This window comes from Haplochromis burtoni, unplaced genomic scaffold (genome assembly GCF_018398535.1).
Source record: "Haplochromis burtoni strain Fernald_Lab_line unplaced genomic scaffold, NCSU_Asbu1 Contig_156, whole genome shotgun sequence".
Lineage (NCBI taxonomy): Eukaryota > Metazoa > Chordata > Actinopteri > Cichliformes > Cichlidae > Haplochromis > Haplochromis burtoni.
Genome location: NW_024582517.1, coordinates 536,992 through 552,149, shown reverse-complemented (window position 1 = coordinate 552,149; position 15,158 = coordinate 536,992). Strand labels below are relative to the sequence as shown.

Genomic DNA, 15,158 nt, shown 5'->3' with positions numbered 1-15,158 from the left:
TTTGTAACCGGGGCATTCTCCATCGTAAGAGCTGGGAATTGTTCTCTTTCCTGCCTTCCCTCCTTTTGTTCCCATCTCCTGCCTCTCTCCTACACCGTCTCCGTTTTGTATATTTTTGCTCCTTTCTTTTTTTAAACAGCTCTGTCATCATTTCTTGCTTCTCCTTTAGTGGATGACCACTTATTTTCCACAAATGTTACTAATTTATCGCAGGGAATCGGTGCGCATTTACATGTGAAACATTGTCATGCAGCAGCGATGTTATCAGGTGCAATCCAGGGCCACTCCTGGGAAACCCAGTGACGCACTACGCATGACATAATGCTGTGGTAATGTCTGCATTTGTGGGGGAAAGAGACAGAGAGAGCAACCGTGAAAACACACTGGGCTTATGTGCACGCTCAGCAAACACCGAACTGCAGCCGGGTAGATTAATGCAGCTTGATGTAATGTCTGTAATAAATCAGATTTTATAGATGAACATTTATATATATATCAAGTTTAACATGTTATACACAAATTTGAAGGCCATTATGTAAGCGAAGAATGCTGGTAAGAGATACAAAATCCACCACAATGCTTTTTTTTCATATCATCCCCTGAATTTGATCCCCTCAAATCAATAAAACTGTACAGACCAAAACCTTTTTGCATAGATCTTAACCTTCTGTGATTATATAATGTCCTTATTATTAGCGTTATAATGTTCAACTGTGGCTCTTGTCAAAGCATTGAAACTGTTGTAATTTGGGCTCGTGTACGAGAATCATTTTCTGGGCTGTAATCTAAAAGTAAACTGTGCCTCAAGCAGCCAGTATGAATTTCTTCGCATAAAAGAGCAAAAGATATTTATGTGCAGTAGTTCATGGCATACGAGGAGGTGGATGAGGTCAAAGCATAAGGTCCTTATCTCCCGAGCAGAATTATATAAGGAATGCAGAGCTGTAGTCCACCATGACTCAAACTGGTAATTAGAGATATTTTGTTTGTGGTGCTATGTTATTAAAAAAAGATTGCACATTTTCCCATACCTGTGTGGATTCTCTCCAGGTACTCCTACTTCCTCCAACCGTCCAGAGTCATGCAGTTACTGGGGTTAGGCTAACTGGTGATTCTAAATTGCCCATAGGTGTGAATGTGAATCGTTGTCTATCTCTCCGTGTTAGCAGGGCGACAGATTGGCAGCCTATCCAGGATACTCTGCCTCTCACTCTATGGCAGCTTGGATTGGCTCCAACCTCCCCACAACCCTAAATTGGATAAGCAAAATAAAATTGATGGATGCATGGATGGATGGATAAAGCATCCACGCAACATTAACTCTTTATCTGCTTCTGTCTCCCTATCTATTTCTGTGTCTTCCATTTTCAGGTCTTGCAGGTGCCCAAACTGACCTGGACAAGAGGAAAGAAATATTTGGTAAAAACCTGATACCTCCAAAAAAGCCAAAAACCTTCCTGCAACTGGTATGGGAGGCCCTGCAGGACGTTACCCTCATCATCTTGGAGATCGCTGCCCTGATCTCCCTGGGTCTCTCTTTCTACCACCCTCCCGGGGAGACTGGCGGAGAGTGTGAGTGAAACAGCTCCTGTGACTTTAAAGTCTGTACATTTTTGCTCTGCGCCATTATCTGTGGTATCTTCTCTGTTGCGGGGAATGGAAGTGGGGCTATAATTGTGCTGGCGCACTGGCATCACTTCCTCTGACCTGACTCGCCCGGGCTAACGTGCTTACACCTACATGTTTGCACACACACTTTTTAATTGGTGAGGCTGGTCATACTTTGTTTGTGGCCTTGCCTCAAGAGGTCAAGTGACTCATCAAGCATAGGGCTAATTTTTGGTTGTGCGTGTGTGTGCTCGTTTGTGCAGATTATGACTGTGTCAAATGTGTGTAAGAAAGGTACTGGGAAGGTTAATGAAGTGTTGAGTAGAGAAATAACCTTGAGCTCCCAGGGCCCATACATCAGCCTTGTGAGCCGTGAAACAGGAAATGAAGACAGAGACCATAACGAGGTGCTGAGTCAGCTACATCAGTCATTGCGCCCTGCCTTATCACAGTAATGGAATTCAGTTACCCTGCCAAAGGGACAAGTCATCATTTTAGGGGGTTTAAAAAGTCTCATCAGGCTGGAAACATTAGAAAATGAAGAAGTGTTTACCATTGCATTAGTTGGATGTGCTTATTTAGTAATTTCACAATTAATCCATGTTTAGTTGTTTGAGCGTAGCAAACAATACATGATTTACTAACTCAGTCAAATAATTACACTATAAATTTGCCTAATTGGAATCTGATCATCAGTTATGATGTCAAGACACTTGTTTCTGTTCTTTGTGTCGTTTTAGCTGCTTAGCTTTATGAATGAACTCCCTGTATCAAATAAAGCAAAGAAATGCCGAGGGTATCGTAATGCTAATAACTGCACTATCTGTAGATACATTATCAAGCTTCTCTTTAACCGGCAGCAGAATAGGTGCCAGTGTGCAAGTCTCTTTTCACAGATGATATGAATATGTATGGATGTAAATCAGGGACCTAAACTGTTATGAATAGAAGCCAGTATCAGGGCGATTGAGATAGATATGAATTCAAAGCATTTTGTCTCACCTAATTCAGAGAAATCCCAAATGAATATGTGTTTGTGTGTTACAGACAAAGGCAAAGATGGACATAAGGTCATAGAAATGGAAAGATACTTAGAGATTCAGATCTCTCACAAAATGTGAGAACAAAAACAAGGATGATAGGATGATAAGGATGATAATAATGAAAGAATAGTCCACAGAAATGATTTGGATTGATGCAATAATTTCTTTCTTTTTTTTTAAATTTGACCAAATAAAATGCAGAAATACTACGTATAAATTAAATTAATGCAGTAAACTGCATTTTAAAACAAAAGAAAACAAATTAAATATATGTGATAAGCAAATATTGCATTTCTTCACCTATACATTTGTCCATATACATATACCAAGACAAAGAAAGTCTGACGACAAGAAAACATATTTATGGCGTGTGTGTGTTTGTGTGTTGGGGAACTAATACAACCCCCCCAATCTGATCACACACCATCAACCCACACATCTCTCCCTGCTCGTTTACTGTTTTTATAAATAGATCAAAAAAGCTCAACAGTCCAGAAATAGAAGCTGGTGGGATGACTTAATGCTCATTTCCATATGAAAAAGATTCACTGCAGTTGAATCAGAAGGCTCATTATTATGTCTAAGCACATAAGATGCAACATAGGAAAACTTTGAAAGACCCATATAGAAATCAGCATGATTAAGCAAAATGTGAAAGTGCCTTTGGAGCATATGGAAATCCACCCATTCATCCATTTTCTTAACTACTTACTCAACTGGAGTTCATTCTAATAGTAATAAGGCAAGAAGGAGAGTACACCCCATGCAGGTCACAGGTTTGTGCACATTTATTTAATCATGTCCATGACAAGGTCAGCTGCAGTAGATGCAATATTTTGCTCTTCGTCTTTTTCAGATGCTTTAGTGCTTTGCTGCATTAGTGTGTGAAGAAACGTCATTTCAGTACCATGGACAGCTACTCACTGACCGTGTTACCATCAGTGTCTTGCCAAGCAGGATAAGAAAAGGGAAGGGAAACTACTGCAGGACTATTTGATGATTTAACAATGTTCTTTAAAAATAACAAAGTACTATTGAATTGCTTTAGATCAGGTCAGTGTTTTTATTCATTTTGTTCTGAAAATCTTTATTGGGTACTTTTTTGTTTGCCTAACACACCCATGTCAAAATATGCACACTGTTGCATTCGTAAGTATCAAGCTGTCTCTCACAAAAAGAAAACATAAAAATCACAGGATTTTTTGTGAGGGGGCATTTGTCCCTGTTAAACGACATAAAACTAAATACCATGTTTGTCTAAATTTGTTGATCGTAGTGAGTACATAGTGTATGGTTTTGTACGTTTTTGTGCGTACGGATGGAGTACAAATCAAGGAGGCTATAATCTGTTAATTAATGCAGTGTATCTACTTAATGAACATCATATTGATTGGAGTCACTATGTTGCATACTAGTTGGTCCAAATTGCTTCTTGGAGTCTGGTTTTTGGTTAAAGCACATCCTGCACATGTAATGTCTGTAACATGGGGTTTCTGCTCATTCCCTTGTGAGCTGCAAGTGTTTTACAGTGCAAAGCAAATCGCTCCGCTGTGGGCTTTTGAAGTCCGCTAGCCAGGAGTGTGCAGCTCAATAGCTCCGAGAGAATTACATGAAGCTGCACAAGGAGGGCTGGGAATAGGCCTTGTTTCATTCCCATATATACCCCAATCTGTGATTGCACAGCCAGTAGACTGCAGAGCCGCGTTTGAAGTAGAACAAATATATCAAGAGAAAGAAGTAAATACACTTAAGGTTTTTTCAAAGAGAGTTCATGTAATTTCACAGTCATTGCTCATATTGCTCATACAAATAATTTCCATAAGCCAGTTCATAAGGAATAGATTATTAAATAAATCTAAAATATGTACGTCATCTGACCTTGTCACTGCCCACACTCTAGCATCAACCTGAAATCAAGAGAGCGTTTTGAATGAGAGTACAAGCTTACCCCTAAGAGAGAAGACAGATTTAGAGCCTACATTTGAATGTTGCTGTTGGGGCTAAGCCTGTGAAATGCTGTCATCAGTCGTATGAGGAATAATTGGCTATAGTTTTCAGGACTGCAGTGTGTGCAGACAGGCATCAAAGAGCGTTATGCTTTTTTTTTAAGGAAGCTCCAACACTGAATAATATGGGAAAAGAAATTTTTAGATTGCAGTATTTTCACAGATCAAATACTCAAATTTCATAAGGGCTGTTATGTTAATAAGTTAATTTTTTAATAAGTTAATTACTAAGACTGTATACCCTTACTGCTTTTTAGTATGAAGGGAAGTTAAGTTGTGTTCCCAGAACTTGCTGACATTGAGGCTCAGCATAATTTATATGCACTGCAATTGCAAAGACATTACACACACAGTCACAGCTGTGTTTATGTGCAGCTTCTCTGTTTCCAGTTTGAGCTTTGATTACATCTCTTTGTATATTTTTCTGAAGTGTTCACTAGTAGTAAATGTAAATACCTATGTATGAAATTGTTGACTTGATTTGTGTGAACAGAGTGCGTCAGCATTTATCCATGTACGAAAATGCAGCGTGCTTACATGTGCATGCATATCTGTCTGTCTGTCTGTGTATATATAATATATATAATAATATATATATATATATATATATAATATAATATTACACACACAATATGTGTCGTGTGTGTGTAAATATCTAATGTATCTAATATACTTTATTTGACTATGCTTCTCTTCTCTGTCACTGTTCTGAAATTGCAGCCTGTGGCGCAGCAGCAGGTGGAGTGGAAGATGAGGGTGAGGCAGATGCTGGCTGGATTGAGGGTGCCGCTATCCTGTTGTCTGTAGTGTGTGTGGTGCTGGTGACGGCCTTCAATGACTGGTCAAAGGAGAAGCAGTTTCGTGGGCTGCAGAGCCGCATTGAGCAGGAGCAGAAATTCCAGGTGGTCCGTGGTAGCCAGGTCATCCAGCTGCCTGTGGCTGACATAGTGGTGGGGGATATCGCACAGATCAAATATGGTAGGTGCAACAAAACTGTCAAGATTACAATAATTAATTATGATTATGAACCAAAACTAATCAAACTTCCTAGAATATTTTGATTAGTTTGGCTTCGTTGGACGTGCTTACTGGCTACCACAGTTGGCTCTGTGTAAAGTAATTTTCTAGGTTCATAAGCTGAAAATAGACTACAGCCTCATTTCCAAAAGGGGATTAAAGTTGTGAAGTCCACCTTAAGCAATTAAACATAGTTAAGCTACATTCACGCAATTAATTAGCTGCAGACTGACCCCATGCATGCTGAGCAACACATGCACATCTTCAAATTCCATAATGTGAGTGACAACTGTCAGTAATGCCTCACAATGGTGCAGAATAAATGTGGTTATCCTGAGTGAGCCTGATTTTTTAGTACTTAGAAAGCAACAAAGCCTCTTTCATTGTTGCAGGTGATCTGCTTCCTGCTGATGGAGTGTTGATCCAGGGTAATGACCTGAAGATTGATGAGTCATCACTGACCGGAGAGTCTGACCACGTCAAGAAGTCTGCAGATAAAGACCCAATGCTGCTGTCTGGTATGGATTCAGTTTAGTGTAGTTTATGAATGTTATATAGTGTTTGTAACAGCCATTTTTCCCTGCATGTTGTTTGGAAAAACAAAACAACAAATAGACAAGTCTGGGGTTTTTTCTGCCAGTGACAGCTTGAAAAACATGGTTTTTAATCAAATGTTTCTCTTTACCCATTTTGCTTTTTGCTGCAGCAGAAACACAAGCGCGGTTCTTGGACTGCAGGATTATTAGAATTTAAGAATATTCCTGATAAGAGAAATGTGGGCTAATCGGATCATATTAGTATGTTTTGCTGCAGATAATTAGCTGTGTGACTTTTTGCTGCCTTCTTTAATTACCCTCGTATTCACCTACACCAACTTATTTTCCCCAAGGTTAATGATGTTCTGTGTGCAAATACAAGTCTGGCACATTATTAGTGTGTTAAACTTGTCACTCTAGCACATTTTCTATGAAATGAAAGAGAGTTTAAATTATTACTCATGATTTTTGAAGGACTCTGTCTTTAAGATGTTTGAGATTTTTAATCCCTTTGACACATATAGTAATCCCCCATTTTTAGGTCAGTGAAGCCACTGATGTAAATTTGGAATCAATATGCACTTTTTCCTGGCTTCTCACTTTACTTGTGATCGATGAAAGCCAGCTTTGTGTTCTGGTTTGATTCTTGTTGCTTGTTAATATGTGTGATGTCACTGTCATGCATAAATGAGCAGAAGTGACAGAAGACCATAGGTGGCTGCACGGCATGGAGATTCAGAAAAGCATGTGGACAGTTCCTTAACAGCGACATGCCCATCATGTCTTATTACGTGAATCAAAGGCCTGACATCAGCTACACTGATATATAAGCCATTCTAAAGTAACAGTATAGGTAATGCAACAGGAGAGTGCTGTGTGACACAGCCTCCTTTAATCACAACAACCAATTTGCCATCCTGCTGTAACGCTAATCATCAATCACACCAGTGTTTTCCTCCTCCCGAATCCCTCCAACTGACCCAACACAAAATAAATAAATAAAAAATGTATCAGGCCAAAAGAAGAGACAAGCTGCAGCCTTGTGGTCCTGACTAACTTTACCACACATGATGCTTTCTCTTACCCTTAACTAGATTTGAGCCCACTGGATATAATGAGAAGGATCAATCTTCAGTCAGGAAGCATGACACATCCGCTATGCAACATGTCACACCCTATACTGGCTAGTTATGAACATTAGATTAGAATGTTAAATAGAAGCAGGACATAACGTTACCCTCACCATAACCAAATGTAACCTTTAAAGCATGCCTTCACCTTACTTGCTATCCAGTGCGTCAAGACTCCCATTTTACCCTACTGAGTGCACTGGCCACTGTTAACAGTCTAACTCTGAAAGAATAAAAAAAATACCAAATGCTCAATCTGGACAGTTCCCAGTGGGTCTCAAGATTGCAGTATCAATCAACGTATTCCTCTTTTGCTCTCTATGCACTCTTCACATGGATACAGCTAAGCCCACTGTAACAAGATTAGCCAGTATTACTCTGTATATAAATGGAAGCCAGACAGCGTCTGCTCCTATAACCTTTCTCCTAGTCTACAGGTTCTGCATATTCATTGATAGATATGATTTTATTAAGATTGGGACATAACAAGATCAACTAACCTGTTTGTAAAGCGCTTTAATGTTATTGATTGAGCAAGTTAGTCGCATAAGTCTTTGTATTAGGAATGAGCTGTTATAGAAATTAACAGTCAACTTTTGCTAGAAAAGCTCTAAAAAGTAACAGAAGTGTTTATCTTTTTTTAAGTTACTGAAAGTATGCATATCTGTAATATAGAAACTGCTGCGCTTTCTTTAGGGACCCATGTGATGGAGGGCTCGGGCCGCATGGTGGTGACGGCTGTCGGTGTCAACTCTCAGACTGGAATCATCTTTACACTGCTGGGGGCTGGTGTGGAGGAAGAGGAGAAAAAGGAGAAGAAAGGTAAGATAATTTGATCCTTATATAATCTTCTCATATATAACCTGCTCCATACTCAGGAGTACTGAGTAATTTGCTTTTGTGTCAGTGTTGCCCAGCAACATACCCCTGAAAACAAGCTTTTCTCATTTCATTACCTTATGTTCTCAAAGTCTGTATACCTCATTGCACAATGTCAGTGTTTTAACTGTCTTTGTAAACAGAGGGGTTCTAAAGAATGAACTCACAAATGGACAAAAGTCCACCTTTTGTAGGTGTTTGTAGTACAGTATTCAACACTAAGTGAATGTGTATAGATACTGTATGATATCAGTATTGGTGGCTCAGTAATCAGCTGCAGTATGCAGGTTCTGTGGGTTCAGGTGCATCATTGTCCTTACTCTCTTATCGTTCCAAATTTGCCTCGAAGGAGGGGCAGTGGAAGACGGACACCAGAATACAGGTAGAGTATCACCTTTCTCTGACCCCTGGGAGTGGTACAGTACTTGAACCTTTTGATCTTTAACCCCTAGTGCTTACCAGTAAACCACTGTTGCTAGACTACCCTTTTCTCTAACAAAGCAACCTTGCTTCTGTTAAACTCCTCACTTAAAAAGAGAAGCATCATAATCACAACACTGCATCTTTTTAAGTGTTGATAGATAACACATTTCACAATGCATAATCCTCTCCTCATATAACAGGCTCTGCACTCATCAGACTAACTAGCTAGCATCCAACATAAGCCCTGCTTCATAGACGTGTTGAATGCCATGAATAAGAACAGGCTTTCAGACTCATCTCATTGCTGTATTACAGAACAATGATATGAGAGCAATAGCCTTGTGGGTGCACAACACATGTACCAGCAGTAGGGTGTAAACTAGTTAGTACAAGCTTGTATAAGATGTACTCTTTTACATCTTAATATGTATATGTGCACAGTTTATCCTTTTAGTAGTGTCTTTGCTACCACTTCCGTATTTTCATTAAATTAAAAATAGCTTGCATGGAAACATGTAGTGATATTATAAAAAGGTAAAGATTTGTTAGATCATTCCTCCAGCTTAAATCTAATCCTGTGTGTCTTTTTAGTGTGATGTTTATAATAACTACAGTTCTTCAACAACAATACGGTTTTAGGTGCATCGCTGCTATAATATTCATTCATTTACTTTTTTGGTTTTTATATATCTAATTTGATTGGCTAAACCAGGGGAAAAAAATCTTCTATGATGATTCAAAATGAATAATAATTACTGATCAACAATGATAATTTGACAATTTCATGATCAAAATCATACCAAAATGTTGGCACACATTTGAATATCCTTTTGCATTTAATAATTGATTCACATTTGGTCTAAATAGTACAGCTCTGACAAAGTTAGGATTAAGACTTTTTAAAGAATCATATCTGCCAGATGTTGGATGAGATGGATCTGCTGTGAAAATTTGAGACCGGAATCACAGAAGTCCTGTGTTTTTAAATGAGATGACTGAAAAATTAAGTTATAATGAAACTGACAAACATTTATGCACCACGCTTTGTTTTAATTTTGCTGAAACCAAAAGGACACTAAAACATAATAAAAATTTCCCATGTTTATCATTTAAAAATAGCAACTATAACAACTATGGAAAATAAAAAAAACTGATACATTACTATGTTTCCTGTTAAAGATCATTAGTCTCTTCACTTAACTGGCTGGCACATGTGTGTTTCACTGGCTAATGAGGTGGATCCCTCTTATTTTTTGTTTAGTTTGGACTGGGGAGTTTGACTTTAGTTTTAATTTTAGCTCGTTTGTTTAAATTTTTGGTTCAAATTAGGATTTTTGTTTTGCTAAATGATATTACACGAATAACATGGTTTTGATAAAAGTTAATATTGCTAAAGGTTGGGGGCACAATTGACAATACATGAAATTTGATGGGTAAAATGCACAGAAACAAACAGGTGTCTAAATTTGTCTGACAACCGACTTACTTCTAGTGTAGCTGTGGTTTCATGTTTTATTTTATTGTTTCCCCCAATGTTATGTTCAGGTTTCATGTTTCATGTCCGTCCACTGTTATACTTGTCTTATTATTAACATTTGATAAACATCTTCTATCAAATCTAACATTAGCTAAATACATAATAATAATAAAAACATTTGCAAATGCATTTTTTTCCCCACACTAATCACACGGTCTTTACACAGTCTACATATGATGAATCTCTTAAATGTGCTATAACCATGTTATTTCTGTTCACTGTCTTGGGTGTGCACGTGTGTGGGTGTGTTTGTGTGTGGGCGTGTGTGTGTGTTTTTGTTCATTCATGTTTGGCCCTTATTGTTACTGGCTAGACTGCTCCCATCCCCCTATCCACCCCATCGCAACTATAGCCACGGATGGGGCTGCAGGCATTAATGCCCCTGGCAGTGCCAGCCTAATTAATGGTAGGTCGATAAAACCTCTGATCTCTGATCTCTCTCTTGTGACTTTTGACCCCTCCTACCTTCTTCATTCTCAAACTGCCTCCTCCTACCGTGGGTGCTCATCTTTTGCTTTTCTCTCTGTTGTTTTGTACCTTTTTCGTATCCATGCTATCAGTGCATGCCATTATTATCTGTAGAAACTGTGTTTCTTGTTCTTCTCTATATGCTGTTGCTTGTCTTGTAAGAGTTTTAACAAATATAGCCATCATGGACACATTTCTAATGTTTTTCCTCTGCATGAATCTTTAAATCAAGACTAAAATAAATAAAAGTCCCCAGGTCCATGGGTCTCTATAATGTTGAAAAGCAAGGAAGATCTTTTGAGCGTTTTTATATTGTCAGGGATAACAAGAATAACATTAAAAGTGACTTCATTCCGTTTCTTGCTCAGAATCTGGTAAGAAAAAGGCATATAACATATAACCCCTGCAGTGTTGTTGCTACATATGAGTTTTTGAACGATTAGGCCAGGATTTACAAGGCACTTTTTTATTTTCAGACATAGACACACTAGTCTTTTCCCTATTTTATAGTCTAACTGACCTCTTGGCAATAATATGGTGAATTTGGATAGTTTCCACATTTGAAACCCTTTCTTTATATTCTACTCTTATTTTCCGTCATAGTTCAAATTGGATTTAATTGTTGAGATTTGAAAAAAAAAAAAAAAAAACACAGGTTGATGACTGATGGAAAAATCTTATAGTAGGTCCAACCCCCTTTAGTCTGATGTCCCCTGAGGTCGCTTAGTGAAAATCCTCTATTTTGGTGTTAGCTGGACACAGTGCAAAACGATTAACTTCATTGTGGCACTGGGTTCTCTCTTATCTGTTTCCCCTTGGAGAGCAGCCCCAGTGTGTTTGTACCCAAGGCAGGAGTGGTAAGATTTGTGCTGTAATGGTGACCTTGTGCTATCCTGGGCTGGAACAAAGCGATTTGTCATCTTCAGCTTTATTGTGACTCCGGGGAAACTGGCTAAAGTGGAAGTGAAGGTGAAATGAACCAGCTCTGGTCTGATGGTCTTACAGCTCTACCTGAACAATTTGTGACATTTATGTACAAATCCCTGAAAGACAGATTTGGTCAACTTTCTGGCCTGCCTTCCACTGACTCCAAAAATAATGGGATCAAAGCTGCAGTACAAAATAAAATGCTTCTTCTTTTTTTGGCACACTGTGTATCTATTTTGTTTGAAAGTGCAAGACGCTTTACTAGATGCTTAGTCTTATCTTTCACCGGCTGCAAAATAACATATATTTTTACTTCTAACAAGGTCTTTCACAGCTCAATTAGACTACCCCCAAGTTGACTGTATAACTTAAAACAGCACTGTGCGATTAAAGTGCACATTTAAATTAAGTTAACTCCTTTTGAGAAGAATCCAACAGCATAATAAATTCATTGTCTCCAAACTTATTTCAGTTTTCTTCCAGTTGTTCTTATGTAACTTCACCATGTGGGAGGCTTTCCCTTCAGGCTCTCTCTTTCTCCCTCTGTATTGTTCACATTTCCAGTCTGCTTCCCTTTAAGTGTGTGATCGTGTGATCTTGCATGCCTGAACTTTCCTCTTATGCATGCTGTCTCTTGTTTCTGTGTACTGTACGTGTGCTTTTGGTGTACCCTCTCTCACTGTCAGTGTTTGGTGTAATGCCTTATCTGCTGTTTGTCTTATATCTCATTTGATAACCCGACAATTTGATTCATGTTGTTGCTAATGTTGCGTGGAATTGCCTGTGCTCACAGTGTGAGTATGTCATTCAAAACAATACAAAGAAAATGAAGAGATTTTTTAAAAAGTGCTATTTTAAATGTGAATTTTACATCACACTTAATATACTTTGAAGAATTTCTTTCTTTCTTTTTTTAATTTAGAAAGGCCCATTAATTGATTTTAATTACCTAATTAATTTCTTATGCAATGAAATAAAGTGTATCAAAACAATGGTTTCTCCCATTTTGTAGTAGTCTACACAGCAGTATGTCAGTGATCTGTTAGAATAACCCGTTTAGTACGTTTTAGTCTTTCTAACTCCTTGTCAGCTGTTGTAGCTACTAGTTGCATCACTTGCTTATCACAAGCCTTTCTATGTGACTGTCACAGAGATGTATTAAAAGTCATTTTCCTGTCTCCCTGTTTGTGAATTTTGGTTCTCATTGTTTGTGCTGTCTCTGTGGTGATAATTTGTTGACCTGTCTGCCTTGGTTATTTTTGTTGTTGTTGTCTTGTATGTCTCCATCATAGGTAAAATGCAAGATGGCAATATGGAGAGCAACCAGATTAAAGGTAACCAAACCATATCTTTCACTCTCTCCTCTTCCTCCCCCTCCTCCTCCTTCCTTTTCCTCTTCTCATCTCTTCCCTTTTATGGTGTGTAGCGTAAGCTCTGGGTCAAATGCAGGTTACTTTATTTTTATCAGCCCAGATTGTTCTTAATAATGGTCTCTCTAAGCGTTGTGCAGTGCTAATTCAGACTGGATTCTGCTCATTTTTGTGACTGAAGTCTATTGCAGGCTGAAGCCAATCCCAGACACTGTATGTGTTGGAAGGAATTAGACCTTTTATTTGACCCAGGTTTTACCCACAGTCAAATTATGTTAGACATCCCGCTCTTTCCCACTGTCTGTCACTGCTGTGTCGTCCCTGGTCTGTTGTTCTGTTCTTCTTGTTGTTTTGTTGGCTCATCTTGGTCTTTCTGAGAAAATAGCAACCTGTCCCTCAACTATCCCCTGTCAGCCTTAGCCAAGTCGCCTTTTATCCAGGGACACCGACAAGTGTCCTCTCTATAATAAAGTTTTCCTTACAGAATTTGATTTAAATTGGTGTCAGATTAAAGGGATCCTCTTTCATTTTTATTTATTGTTTGGTCTCTGTAGGGGTGTGGGTAATGCTGATTTATATTATATCAGGTTAGACTTTGGAAAGAAAGCACATAACACAAACACCATAGGGATTTCTTCAAATAGTGTAATGTGGCTGACAGTCACAAACCACTAGGCAATTAATTTCTCGAAAATATTAAACAAAAAACAACCTGCTACTGCTCTCAGATTTTTCATACAAAGGTTTCATTAGAGGTATGTTAACCTTAGCTCTGCTGATTGATTTAGTAATGATGTAGTAGCTGCTTGTCACATGCTTATTTGATGATGTCAATAAAGGTGTGACAACATATAATAGAAATGATTAATTATTGTATTGTTAAACTTTGTTAATCTTTCCATAAATATAGGAATTAGGTAGAAAATAACTCAAAGAAGACTGTTTCATGAGTAAACAAGAAGCATTCAGAGAGTACAAACCAATGCCAAGCCAGCTCACACGAGGCGGTATCCATGTTTAAGAAAGCAGTCTTTTATTTTACATATATTCTATTTGCTTTCTTTGTTCTTTTTAAACTTACTTCAAGAAGTTTGTAGTGCAGTAAAAATAATGTACTTTGGGCAATTCTTAATCTTAATATGATATTTAGAATCCCAATATAACAGTATAATTTAAGGCAGTAAGATTTTAAGCATATTTTTAAAGATCAAAGACATTTTATGAAAGATTGACCTTTTTTGACCTTGAAGATGAGGTCGGGGTCCTGAAGTATTGTGATTTTAGAATCCTCATATATCATTCCTTATATGGTGTCAATGAAAACAATGGCAGTAATTTATTAGCTCTTCATAGGATTATTGTCACTTTGACCTTCAGATCAATCTATTGACCTTGAAGTAAAGGTCAGAGGTGAAATGTGACATGATTTATTAAATCTTGATATGGTGCTTTCTACATGTTGATATACACACCACACTTTTAAGAGTCATAGTTTCTAAGTTATAATGTTTTTAGTCAATTTTCGACCAATAAATCATTAAGTTGACCTTGAAGATTTTGGTGGATGTAAGCCAAATTGTAATGGATTGTTAACATGACCTTACTCTACACCCCTTAATGTAATGTAAGCATTTATTAGTGAAGGCGATGTGTATAGTATATACTATTTTATGCTTCTTGACAATATGGGTATCTGCAAGCCTTGATTTCATGGCAAATATAATAAAAGCATGGTTATATAGAATAATAGACACAAGCTGAAGAAAATCCCTATCTTCAAAGAATAGGCACAAATTAATACTTTCCTATAGTAAAACTGTGGGGTGTGGTATGATTACGATGATAATTATTGCTAGAACGCTATTTAAAGAACAAACAGTCTCTTTCAGAAGATGGACTTTAGTCAAGAGTGTGTTTTAATTTTAAGTAATGCTCTTCTCCTGAATCCACCTGGATACGGGCGATATACTCTGTCTTGTGTCGAGGGGGTGAAAAAAACAAAATGCGCAACCGGAGAGTATGACAAATGCTCAACATTAAAAGGTTTTTCATGACCATCAAACAAAAGTCTCATTGTGATTGGGAAACTGGGCTGAAATGATTCTTGGTAATGGCTTACATTAACAGAGAGGTTCACTTAATGTGTCTTTTCAAGGGGAGAGCACAAGAGATGGGGTAAGGTAATTGTGGACTGGTTTTACTGCCTAAGAGGTC

General features: G+C 38.0%; 1 protein-coding gene across 16 annotated transcripts in view; it reads left to right on the top strand.

The window, feature by feature from the left end:
• Positions 1-15,158, top strand: part of atp2b2 (ATPase plasma membrane Ca2+ transporting 2) — a 142,684-nt gene that overhangs the window by 91,969 nt on the left and 35,557 nt on the right. For 8 of the 16 annotated variants that reach the window (XM_042224957.1, XM_042224956.1, XM_042224954.1 and 5 more), the window contains 7 exons: positions 1,372-1,572; positions 5,378-5,635; positions 6,067-6,192; positions 8,037-8,162; positions 8,569-8,601; positions 10,493-10,585; positions 12,867-12,908. In XM_042224957.1, coding sequence (XP_042080891.1) covers positions 1,372-1,572; positions 5,378-5,635; positions 6,067-6,192; positions 8,037-8,162; positions 8,569-8,601; positions 10,493-10,585; positions 12,867-12,908 — 879 coding nt within the window. The remainder of the gene's footprint in view (positions 1-1,371; positions 1,573-5,377; positions 5,636-6,066; positions 6,193-8,036; positions 8,163-8,568; positions 8,602-10,492; positions 10,586-12,866; positions 12,909-15,158) is intronic. The other 8 variants (XM_042224964.1, XM_042224960.1, XM_042224962.1 and 5 more) reach the window with 5 other exon arrangements.